The sequence below is a fragment of the Coenobita brevimanus genome, chromosome 78, assembly GCF_032717465.1.
Source record: "Coenobita brevimanus isolate Jiangsu-jjx chromosome 78, ASM3271746v2, whole genome shotgun sequence".
NCBI lineage: Eukaryota > Metazoa > Arthropoda > Malacostraca > Decapoda > Coenobitidae > Coenobita > Coenobita brevimanus.
This window is the reverse complement of record NC_137031.1, coordinates 39,951,512-39,964,800: the sequence shown is the minus strand read 5'-3', so window position 1 is coordinate 39,964,800 and position 13,289 is coordinate 39,951,512. Positions and strand designations below refer to the sequence as shown.

At 42.6% G+C, this 13,289-nt stretch overlaps 1 protein-coding gene across 1 annotated transcript in view; it reads right to left on the bottom strand.

The window, feature by feature from the left end:
* Positions 1 to 13,289, bottom strand: part of LOC145408810 (Fanconi anemia group J protein homolog) — a 459,949-nt gene that overhangs the window by 33,638 nt on the left and 413,022 nt on the right. Inside the window, exons 15-16 of the mRNA XM_080279456.1 lie at positions 5,825 to 5,947; positions 169 to 277 (exon numbers count right to left, since the gene is read on the bottom strand). Of these exons, the coding sequence (XP_080135582.1) occupies positions 169 to 277; positions 5,825 to 5,947 (232 nt within the window). The remainder of the gene's footprint in view (positions 1 to 168; positions 278 to 5,824; positions 5,948 to 13,289) is intronic.

The window sequence follows — 13,289 nt, the reverse complement described above, 5'->3', positions numbered from 1 at the left end:
AGCTGTGTCCAAACACCAGAGCATTCTGGGTTTCTTGCCCTTTGCAGAGTATTTGGTTATGTTAATACGTCAATCATCAAAATAAACTTGAAAATGATCTATAACATGGAAAATTAGTGAATGTTGTGGAGCTATCATTATCTCTCCCAAGTGCAAGAGCTAACTTACAGCAATAACAGCCCGAGCATTATCATCAGTGAAGTCCAGCCCTTCGCTGACCTTGCCACGACATACAGCCATGAAAAATGCGCCAGTAACATTATTCTCACTCTCCATCCTGTCCAGAGAACATTCAGTTTGTGATGCTTTAGGTAGTATAAGACCATAAAAAAAGAGAAGCATCAATAACAAACCTACATCATGATGCATACAAAATGGATTAGACATCATTCTTTTAAGCTACAATAACATCAAAGGCTAGTCTGGAACCTGGGGTATCAATGAACAGCAGAAACTCTACTAAAACACATGGAAGGTTTTTAAATAAAAATAAAAATGAGCTTTGTATCCAGAAGAAATTACTTTATACATAGCAAGGAGTTTCAGACAGACCACTATTAGTTCAAGTTATATTCATAGTATACAGAGCAGTATCATGGACAACACTGAAACAAACAGTTATTTAAATATACTATACTGTTTATGCAGATGATATAAAATATCTGAAGACCCATACAATATAAAGCTTCCTGTGGGGAACTTCATGACAGTACAGCAAAATTATTTCAATGGAGTCACAAATGTGAGATGGAATTCCCTGCCGGCAGATGTCATATACTATACACCTGACAACAAAAATTCACTTGAAGAATAAGTATGATATGAACTGGTAATCTGCTGGTACTGTATGGAAAAATAAGCCTAGACAATTGAATCAGGTATTGCCATGCAATACCAAGTCCCCTTCCAGATGATAACCATACAGTACATATGTACTGTGTGTACAGTAAGGGTATGACAGCAATATGTATGTATTGTATACACAATATGAGTATGTAATGACCTTGACCTTGGGAGTAGAGGGCTGGTTGTTGCATGCAACACACCATCATGGTATGGGGAACAACTGTGTGAAGTTATATCTATATCAGTCATGCATATGAAAGTTAAAGAGTGGACACAAATGTAGGTATGGTTGCTCAGTATGACAGTACTCAACCTTATTTCACCCTCAAGTGTGACCTTGACCTTGGGAGTAGATGGCTGACGGTTGCATGAGACACACCATCATGGTATAGGGAACAGCCGTGTGAAGTTATATCAAAATCTGATCATGCATGTGGAAGTTACAGTGGACACAAAATTGCGGACGGACTGACGGATGTACTGATGGAACCAAGCAAACCTATAATACCCAACCGGTTTGACAGGTAGGGGGACTAAAAAACACAGGTGGGTCCTGATGTCAGGAGTAGTTATGTTAATGGATACTGCTTGTTGAGTGAATGCCCCTACAAAAGAAGTACATATCTATCTATCTATCTATTGCCAGACGCCTCAATCCCGTTTGGGGTGGCCACAAACAAATCGCCTCCAAGTCGCTCTGTCCCCCGCCATTTCACTGCCCTGCTCCCAACTCACACTCCCCTCTCTCATATACCTCTCCACCCCATCCCTCCATCTCATCCTCGGCCTCCCCCTCCCTCTTCCCTCCTCCACCTCACTCACATACTCTCTTCGTCAGTCTTTCACCCTCCATCCTCTCCACGTGGCCAAACCACCTCAGTGTGTTCCTCATAACGCTTCCTATCACATCCGCATCCACACCACAACGCTCCTTTATATCCTCATTCGTCAGCCTGTCTCTCCATGTGATTCCACAGGCTCCTCTTAAATAACTCATTTCCACTGCTCTCACTCTTGACTTGTGTCCTTCCAACAACGTTAAAGCTTCACTTCCATACGTTAGAGTTGGTATCACAATACCGTCATGTAGTAACTTTTTCACTTCCATGCTCACTTCCCTGTTTCTTATCACTGCTTTCAAAGAACCAGCAACCTTTCTTTCCTGCTGTACCCTTTCAAGCACTTCACCCTCCACACCTCCATCCTTACTCATCACACTACCCAAGTACTTAAACGTACTCACATTTTCCAATTCCATCCAACCTCGCTGTACATTCACTGACTTCACCTCTCTCAAAGACCATCACTTTACTCTTCCCTACATTCACCTTTAGATTCCGTTTCTTACACACTCTCTCAAACTCATCCACCAAGCATTGCAGCTCTCCTTCGTCTTCACTCAACAACACAGTATCATCTGCAAACAACAGTACAGGGAGTTTCCAAACACTATCCTCTCTCACCAGGGCCACTCCAACATCCACTACCCTACCTTGTACCTCTTTTATTACCCCATCCATGTACATAACCCATGGGAAAAAGGGAGTTAGGTTAACTGACCACCACTACACCTACAATGCCAGGTAAAGCAATTTTAAGCAAGAATATAGGTCAATTACATCCAAAACACACATCAACATTAATATATGACCTATACTAATGTATATGTTGCACAATGGAAGCATAAAGTTCCCAAAGAAATGCCACTCGAACTGCATCCATGTCCACAAACTCCAGAGTATAACTAGTGACCACTCACAAACTGTTCAATAAACATGAGTGTAGTAAACCAGAACGATAAACAGTAAAGAATGCAGTATAATTTGGGTGAAAACACACCATACGAGGCAAATTTTCCTCTTTTCTCTTAATTTAACTCAAAACATTGGAGTCACGAAGCTCGGAAGCTCATGTGACTGAATCTGGGTCTAAATTGTGCAAATTTGTATCACCAGACTCTTGTCTACTAAGCACTTGTATAGCTGGACTACCTGTAAAGCACAACAGTGGACTGAAGGAGTCATGTTAGTAGTATCAGCTGTAACCTCAGGTTCATCTGAAATAAGAACCCAAAGAACTGCAGGCTGAACTTGTCTTTCTTCAGCACCCACATACTAAAACTCCCTCACCTACTGGTATTCATATCTCTTCATTAGTCTGTACATCACACTGAGATGAGGTTGTTTCGCAAGTCCAGCACAGGGAAGGTGGATGCCTGCCCATGCATAGTCCCAGGTCACCCTTGGGCAAGATGTAGCACCAATTTGCTCATCAAAAGGTAAAAGGTGGATGGTTACCATCATCATGGGAGATATTACCAGGAAAGTGATGTTTAGGCCAAGGTCCAGCATCTGGCTCTGCATAACACTACCACATAGGTTACCATCATCATGGGAGATATTACCAGGAAAGTGATGTTTAGGCCAAGGTCCAGCATCTGGCTCTGCATAACACTACCACATATGGAACTCAACCACATTTACCAATAAGTCAAAGTCCATGCTGAGACTACTACACAAACATATCTCCTATAAACAGTTGACTGTCTTAGGGTCTATGCCTCCTCCATTTCCTTGCACCTCACTGGGTGGAAGGACCCTGTTTTGACTCTGGTGAGGCACTGTATTGTATTGTACTATTTATAAAGGCTCCAACGTGCTTGCATGCATTGGCTTTGGTCACCTAATGGTGGCTCTCCATGCTGCTCGATCTGTGGCAGCCTACCTATTCGGTTCCTTATTCCTGAAGTCACCCTCTATGGCCTCGTCTCAGGTCTGTTTTGGTCTGCCTCTCACAACCTTACCTTGATGTTCATACTTCTCACCTTCTGCACCCAACTGTCATCCTCTATCCTCTCAACATGCCCAAACCATTACAATCTATTCCTCCTCATTACAAAACCAATACATTAAAATCCCATCCTTCCTCTCAACTCTTCATTTACAATCCTAGCCCCTCCAGCCTTGCATTCAAGGACACACCACACATCCATCTAATCATTGTCATTTCTATATTTACCTAGCTGTAGTATACAGCATTTGAGCTTAGCTTGTGCTGTCCCGTCTCCTCATCTTAAATTATTGAATCTACTTTTAAACACACAGATGTTCTTTGCTTGAAGCTTGTGCTGCCCTGTCTCCATATCTTAAATTATCCAATCTACTTTTAGATGCACGGTTGTTCTTTGCTTGCACCTCCTCCTCTTTCAAACTATTCTAACTGCCTATAGATTTGTTTAGGAAACTAAATTTTTTCACATCCTTCCATCATCATTAACAAACAGACCTTCTCTATCCTTTTCAAGTTTTCAAACTCCATTAAACATCATAATCAAATCTCCTCTCTCACTTCTCTCCCAAAGTGTTGGTAACATCATCATCAGTCTCTCTTCATAAGACAAATATCTCAAACTTGGCAGCATCCTCTACACTGAGTGATAAGCCAAATGGTTTCCTGTATACCAAGAAATTTTGGCACTTGGTGGTTTAGTGGGTAATTAAGGCACACCAATCGGATTGAGCCGGTGAAGGTCTATATCCAAGGGGTAGTTGGGGTTTATTGCTCACGTAATGCCACTTAGGGATGAGTGAGGCTGGTCACTCACATTGTAAATGTCAGGACTAACTTGCCAAGCCCCAGGCTCCTACACTTGAAATGGAGCAACACAGGATTGGATGATGAATGGATGGATGGATGGCAGCATCCTAGTTGCCATCCTCTGTACCTTTTCCAAGTTTTTTACATGTTTCTTCAAAATCATGTGGCTACCATATTGCTGGGGCATATTCTAAAATCAATCTTTATGAGGAGAGACTAGAAAAGTTGATTTCATCTACCCTAAGGGAAAGGAGGGACACAAGAGATTTGATCACAACATTTAAAGGAGCATGGGGAACAGAACAAATGGATAGAATGAAACTCATTCTTTGTGAGAGATGACGGAAGAACAAGAGGTCATGAATTCATGCTGAGAAAGAGTTGATGCCTACAAGATGTAAAGAAATTTAGTTTCCAAAATAGAGCTAAATACACTTGGAATAATTCCAATGGGGAGGTGGTATGTGTCAAGAATGTGTGTGTTTAAATCTAAACTGAATAAAAAGTGCTTAAAGATAAAGGCAACTTAAGCAAAAATATGTTTAAATCTAAACTTAATAAAAAGTGCTTAAAGATAAAGGCAACATAAGCATAGCTCAAATTCTGTATACTGTACTAAAATTAGGCAAATACAATTAGGTAAATACTAACCAATCAAGGGTCCAACACATCCTTCTTTGTACAGACCCATAACACTACTTAGTGCACCATCCAAAATAAATGAACACTTTTATTCTCAACAGTCATATCCCATGTCTACTTGCTCCTTCACAACACCTGATTTAGAGTATTACAATCTACAAACACCTTCCTGAAGTACTCCCTAAACACAATAAACTAAATGAATATATACTGTTGGATACAATGTACAGTATTTACAGTGGGCCAAGTTTTAACATATGTGCAGTACAAGTAAATTATATTAAAGCAACTCCGCATCATATATTGCCTTTCTAATGTACTTCATTGCTCTTCAATTTCTCAGTAACTGCCTAATACTGAAACCTCACAGTTTCATTATGAGTCCTATAAAGTGGATTTACTGGTTTCCTGGTTCTGGAGAGGGACGCCTTAAAGGGATGGCATCAGTATAACCATGTGGCTCTACTATCCACTCATGCGAATGTTTCTCAACTCCTCTCCTGAATCCCCTAAGAGAGGAGGTCAAATTTAGCCCGCAGTCCACTGAGTTTACACTTCAGATAAACCTTCGGCTACTTCTACTTCTACTACTACTACTACTACTACCAGTTTCCCCAATTTACAGCACAACATGTACGGAAGAAGTTTAAATTTTGGAACACATCCCAGACTTTTGGTGAGAACCACCTGTTCTTTAAACTATGACAGTATATTAAAGAAGAATATCCTTAACACTTACTGGGTGTTGCGGATGGTGTTGTAGAAGAGGGAGATGGTCTCTTCAAACTCCTCTGCATTCCTGGGCTCAGTCATTGCTATCTTGACTTTATTTAGTTCATCCCATATACCAGTATTCTGCCACCTGGTAACCACAAAAAAAGAAAAACAGAAAAAACATTAAAGAAGAAAAAGGCTCTGAGAAGTGAAGGCCATGAATGAAATGTGTGCTGCTATTAATGGATGATGCAGTGCTACCATAAGATGAATTATGGATGATGAAAATCTGAGTAAATACTGCAATATATCTGAAAGTGAAACCTAAGAGTGAATGTAAGTATATGCAGAGTACTGTAAGTGAAAATGATATGGATACAGATTGTGACAAGAGACAAAAGGATATGAAAATGGAATATGTGTAGTAAATTCTGCAGAGTCTATGACCAATTCACAGGGTGTATGACAGGGAGATGGAGAGAAGAATAAGATTAATATTACATGGAGGAACAAGGTGTTCAGATGGGGGGGTGGGAAGGTTACATGGAAGGATTTTCAAAAGGATAAAAAATAAAATAAATAAACAAAAACAAAATGCAGCTCATTTGTATCATGGTCATCTCTCAAGGAACTGATTGGCAACATAAGAACTGGCAGATGAATAACAGGGACCTCATGATTCAATATAAAGTAACACCACCACCATAATGTGTATATACTTTTAACTTACTACAATGACTAATTCTTTATTCTGGCTATCACAGGTACAGTCAGTGTTCACACAACATGCAGGTACAGTCAGTGTTCACATAATGCGCAACCAGAGTGTGTGAACCTCTCATTACATGGGAGGTGCCATTTTGTCCCAAAATGTCAGAATGCATACAAAATAGACATAATGCAGTGGAAGGAAGCTGCTTATTTTTTTATAGGACCTGACTACGTGGTGACGATGGCCCCAATTTATGTCTCAAAGTCTACATGGAAGGATTTTTAAAAAAGATAAAAAATAAATTAATTAATAAAAATAAAATGCAGCTCATTTGTATCATGGTCATCTCTCAAGGAACTGATTGGCAACACAAGAATTGGCAGATGAATATAGAGACCTCATGATTCACTGTAAAGCAACATCACCACCTTAATGTGTATATACTTTTAACCCCTAAAGACCGCAATCATTTCAGGCAGGGTACCTTCCACTACCGCAATTCAGGGGTGTTTTGGTGACTTTCACCAAGTGCAAATTGATTGTGTTCTGGCTAAAGAGGAAGAATTTACACAGCTTACAATGCAATCTGCACCCCTGTAGGCCAAATGGTTACCACACAATCGCGTGTCAAAGTTAAAAAAAAGTATATAATAGTTACCCCTCAAAAACACTCTAAAACGTGAAAATTTGGATAATTACGGGAGTAGGTGAGAATGAGAGGGCAAAGGAAGGAGTATGTATAGTTGCGAGTAAAAGATGGAAGAAGAGCATAAGACAGTATGGATCAGTTGGGTCAAGGATTGTGTGGGTAAAGTTGAATGTTGGAATACAAATGTGGGCGATTGTGTGTGTGTATGCGCCAAGGCAAGTTCGTGCTGAAGAAGTGATAGACGAGTTCTGGACAAATGTGGAAGTGTGCATGGAAAAGTGTGGAAGGAATGAGAGAGTGTTTTTGATCGGTGATAGGAATGGTAAAGTTGGGAATGTGAAGGTGGATGGAATAGTTGGTGAGTGGGGTGTGCCTGCTGAGATAGATGAGAATGGCAGTGTGTTAGTGGACATTTGTGCTGGGAGGGGGTTGGTGATAGCCAATACCCTCTTCAGGCATAAAATGATCCACAGGTATACATGGCGAGTGATGAGAAGGATGGGTGGTGAACTGAATGAAAGGAAGGCAATGACTGATTATGTGTGTGTGTGAATGAAAGGATGCGAAGATGTGTAATGGATGCAAGAGCTTATAGAGGTTGGGGGAGTGGACTTTCTGACCACTACTTGGTGGTGGCCAGAATTAGGATTCAAGTAAGATGGAGGAACAGAAGGGAAAGACGAGAGGAAGGAGTAGTTGCAAGGAGAGTGGAAAGGTTACAAGAGGATGAGAAAAAGGCAAAATATAAGAGAGAAGTGGAGGAACGATTGGGCAAATATGAATTGGAGCAGATGGAAGACGTGGAAGGTGTGTGTAGGATATTTACAGAAGAAATATGTGCAGCATGTGATGCGGTGTGTGGCAGGAAGAGAAGACGGAGGGGGGTGCAAGGAACAGCGTGGTGGACTGAAGTGGTGAGATAGGCTGTGGCACAAAAGAAGAAAGCATACAATGAATGGATGAGAAATAGGGGCGTGGAAGAAGCTGAATGGCAGAAGAGAGAGTTATATGTAGAAAGAAAGAGAGAGGTGAAAAGATTAGTAAGAGAGAGTAAGAAGAGAGTGGATGAGGAATTTGGAAGGAATTTGAGTGTAAAGTGGAGGGATTGTAAGAAAATGTTCTGGAAAGAGGTGAAAAGAGTAAGACAGGGTGGAAGTGAAGTTAGCAGGGGAGTGAAAGATAAATATGGTAGATTACTAGTGGAGAAGGGAGAAAAAGTGAGCAGATGGAGAGAACACTTTAAGGAATTGTTGAACATAGAGGATGGAAGTAATGCGAGTATAAGTGGCTGGGGAATGGCTGGGAGAAGGAGGGAGGTGAGAAGACAGGAAGAAATCAGTAGGATAGAAGTTGTGGAAGCAATGAAGAAAGTTAAATTGGGGAAAGCCCCAGGAATTGATGGAGTGTGTGGTGAAATGCTGAAGCATGGTGGAGAGATAGTAGTAGAATGGATGTGGAAGACGTGCAGATTGGCCTGGGAGGAAGGTAGAGTCCCGGAGGATTGGAAGTTAGGTATAATTATTCCCTTGTACAAAGGAAAAGGGGAAAAAGAAGTGTGTGGTAATCATAAGGACATTTGTCTTCTTAGTGTAACAGGAAAAGTGTATGGTAGGGTACTTATTGAAAGAGTTACAGAAAGAACAGAGAAATTAGTTGGAGAAGAAAAGGGAGGCTTTAGGAAGGGAAGAGGTTGTGTAGATCAGATTTTCATTCTTAGATCTTTAGTGGAAAAGTTTCTAAAGAAGGGAAAGAAGTTGTATGCGGCTTTCATTGATTTGGAGAAAGCATATGACAGGATGGATAGACAAGGATTGTGGAAAGTATTAAGAATATATGGAGTAGATGGGAAGTTGTTGAATGCTGTGAAGAGTATGTACGATGGTGCAAAGGCCGCAGTGCGTGTGGATGGTGAACTAAGTGAATTTTTCTCTTTGAAAGTTGGGTTGAAACAGGGATGTGTCATGTCGCCATGGTTTTTCAATCTGTAAATGGATGGGGTAATAAAAGAGGTACAAGGTAGGGTAGTGGATGTTGGAGTGGCCCTGGTGAGAGAGGATAGTGTTTGGAAACTCCCTGTTCTCTTGTTTGCAGATGATATTGTGTTGTTGAGTGAAGACGAAGGGGAGCTGCAAGGCTTGGTGGATGAGTTTGGGAGAGTGTATCTAAAGGTGGATGTAGGGAAGAGTAAAGTGATGGTCTTTGAGAGAGGTGAAGTCAGTGAATGTACAGCGAGGTTGGATGGTGAGGAATTGGAAAATGTGAGTACGTTTAAGTACTTGGGTAGTGTGATGAGTAAGGATGGAGGTTTGGAGGGTGAAGTGCTTGAAAGGGGTACAGCAGGGAAGAGAGGTTGCTGGTTCTTTGAAAGCAGTGATAAGTAACAGGGAAGTGAGCATGGAAGTGAAAAAGTTACTACATGACAGTATTGTGATACCAACTCTAACGTATGGAAGTGAAGCTTGGACGTTGTTGGAAGGACACAAGTCAAGAGTGAGAGCAGTGGAAATGAGTTATTTAAGAGGAGCCTGTGGAGTCACATGGAGAGACAGGCTGACGAATGAGGATATAAAGGAGCGTTGTGGTGTGGATGTGGATGTGATAGGAAGTGTTATGAGGAAAACACTGATGTGGTTTGGCCATGTGGAGAGGATGGAGGGTGAAAGACTGACAAAGAGACTGTATGTGAGTGAGGTGGAGGGGGGAAGAGGGAAGGGGAGGCCAAGGATGAGATGGAGGGATGGGGTGGAGAGGTATATGAGAGAGGGAGGTGTGAGTTGGGAGTAGGGGTGAAATGGCGGGGTACAGGGCGACTTGGAGGCGATTTGTTTGTGGCCACCCCAAACGGGATTGAGGCGTCTGGCAACAGATAGATAGATAGACATATTTTTCTTATTGAAACAGGTCATTTCAAAAGTGTTTTGTCACACCAACCATGAAAACAGGTGTATGTAGGTGTGGAAAGATTACTAGGCTGTGGGGAGGAAAAGTAGGCTGTGGGGCCTATAGGTAAGAGGGTTGGAAAAATAACCAACTTTTTGCATGAAAAGAAAGCAGTTCAGTGTGTTCTGTAACATCTTGATGGCCTGATACCTCTCGGGGGTCTGTAGGGGGTGGGAGGGTAGTGAGGGACAAGGAGGGAGAGATGGGGTGGGGTTCAGGGGGGACACCAGGCTAGCAGGGTGGGAGGAGGGTGAGAGTGGGTGGGAAGGGACACAGGTGGTGGTGGGAGGAGAGATGCAGGTGCATGGAGGGGTGGGAGGGTGATGGGGGACAAGGAGGGAGTGAGCAAGTGGGGCAGAGGGCGGCATCGAGGCGGCCCAGGGGGGGGGGCACCAAACGCCCGGGTTGGTCTGATCCCCCCCTCATGCCACTCAGGGGCGAGTTCTCATTGGCCTGAAGCCATGTACATCACAATTAGGGCAGAGGAAGCACTCCACAATTTTTTATAGGTCCCGCTCAATTGATGCGATTAAGCATTTTGGCATAAAACTCAAATCACATCAATTAATGCAATTAGGACTTTAGGGGTTAACTTACTACAACGACAAATTCTTCATTCTGGCTATCACAGGTACAGTCAGTGTTCACACAACATGCAGGTACAGTCAGTGTTCACATAACGCGCAACCAGTGTGTGCAAACCTCTCATTACATGGGAGGTGCCATTTTGTCTCTCAAAAATGTCAGAATGCATACAAAATAGATATAATGCGGTGGGAGGATGCAGCTTATTTTTTTACAGGACCTGACTATGTGGTGACGATGGCCCCAATTTATGTTTCAAAGTCATACTATGCGGCCAATGATACAATGTGGCTATCTAACTATTTATCTATTGCCAGACGTTGTAATCTCGTATGGGGTTGCCATTTGACTTTATTTGTTTTACGGGGAGGGGCACTAACCCTCCACCAACCCTCTTGTTGACACGTAGGGAGCACGTATGGTAGTAGTAGTAGTTGTTCCCTAGGCAGTCTGGCTGAACAGTCCCAAGCCCCTTAGAAGGGCCATGGCTGAGACCGGGCTTTCCCACAGAGCTCTCAAAGAATGTATGTTGTGTTGTTGGTGTAGGCGATTGTGTGCAATGCAGTCTTCCATGATGTGCTTAATAGTATGGGGTGCTGTGTTGCATCCTGGACAGGCATCAGCAATGGAGTCATCCAGCCTCTTTTGGTAACTTAAGAGGGCTGGATGGTGCCCACATCTCAGCCTGGCCAGGTGGACCCTGTCCTCACGAGGGAGATAGGATTCAGAAGGGTGGATGTCAGGAGGCCATGCATGCAGCTGTGTGTTGTCTTTAAGTGACTAAATGGAGCAGCAAGTGATCTGAGTGTGGATATGCTTCTGGAAGCTGGTCTGAGGTGGGCGAGGGGGGAGAGATGACAGTATTTGTGTATGGTATCATGTGCTGGGTGTTGTTTTGATGTTCCTTGGTGTGGGTGCATGTGCTGCCATGTAATATAGTGGATGTTGTGGGTTTGTGGAGGCTGCAGCAAGAAACTGGGTGCCTCTCATGTCTAGGTGATCCTTGACTTTGAGGACTTTGGTTTCTTGATGTAGGTGGTCTGTGGGTGTAGTAGCTGTGCAGCCAGTGATTATTTTTAGGGCCTTGTTCTGTATGCTCTGTAGAGTGTTGTAGTGTGTTTTGGAGAGGTTAGGAGCCCAGGTAGGGCTTGCATAATTCATCCTTGAACGTATGTATTGTTTGTATACTGTGGTGGTGGTTTCTTTGTTGTGTCCAAATGTTGTATGGGCAAGTGACCTCAAGGCACTGAGTCTTGGTGTTATTTTATTTTTAATGTTTATGATGTGTTGTTTAAATGACACTGATGTATGTAACACCAAGGATTTTGGGTGTGTGTGTGTGTGGTAGGGGAGTGTTGTTTATGGTGAGGTTGGGATATGACTGTGTTCTGCTATCAAGTTTGTGAGAAGGGTCACTGTAGATTTGGCTCGGGCTATTCTGAGCCTGTTTGTGGTGAACCATTCGTGTAGTGTGTTGAGGTAGTGTGTTGTGGTAAGGCTGGATGATGTGTGTAGCTGTGTTTGCATTTTGGTGTGTACATGTAAGTGTTATATCATCTGCATAGGAGGTTATGTGTATCTGTGGTGTGTAGGGTGTGGGTATGTCGTACATGTATAGGTTAAAGAGTGTAGGGGACAAAATAGATTCTTGGGGGACGCTGTTTGTGAAGTTTCTGATGTTAGAAGGCTGACCGGCAAATGTTTCATGTGCACATCTGCCTGTTAAGTAGTTTGCCAGTCATCTTTTTGTGATGCTGTGCATGTTTGTGTTGAGTATTTTGTTTGTGAGGTTGTGGCGGGGGATGGCATCAAAAGCTTTGCTAATGTCTAGTGTGATTAGAAGTGTTGTGTGTGGTGGTCTAGTTCATGCCATCGAAAACTCTCTGCGTAAAGTCTGTCAGAAGGGTGTTTGTGGAGTGTAGTGGCCTAAAGCCATGTTGTGATTGGCCTAGGGGAATGTGAGGTGTGACTAGTTGTAGTACCAGTCGTTCAATGACTTTAGAAGGAATGCAGAGGAGTGTGGTGGGGCGATGTGAGGAGGGCAACGTAGGTCTTTGTTGGGTTTAGGGATAGTGATGATAATGCCATGCTTCCAGATGTTTGGTATTATGTTGTGTGAGTAGCTGTAGTTTGATATGTTCGCGAGTGCTTGTATGCCTTGTGGTTCGAGGTGTTTAAGGTGAATGTTGCTTATGTTGTCTGGTCCACAGGCAGGTGAGTGCTTAAGGCTGTTAATGATGTGCTTCATCTGGTTGTAAGTGAAAAGTGCATAGTCTGGGTCTGTGGGAAACTGTCTCTTACGTCGGATGATATGTCGGTCTTCAGGATGGAGGTTTAGATGGCTCACTTGTGAAAAGTGATTGATGAGAGTGTTTGCTTGTTGTTTGTTTGAGGGTATGGCGTCTGTTGTTGTGATGGCAGCGTGTGATTGTGTGGTGCTGTTGTTGGAAAGTGTGATGCTGTTTAGTGTTTTGTAGAATTTGCTGATGTTTGTTTTGTGGTCAAGTGTTTGGAGGTAATTTTTCCAGTTTAGTGTTTGCTGTTCTGATATTATACTGTTTATTTGAGTGTTGAGTTCTTGTATTTGTTGTACGGTGTCTTGTG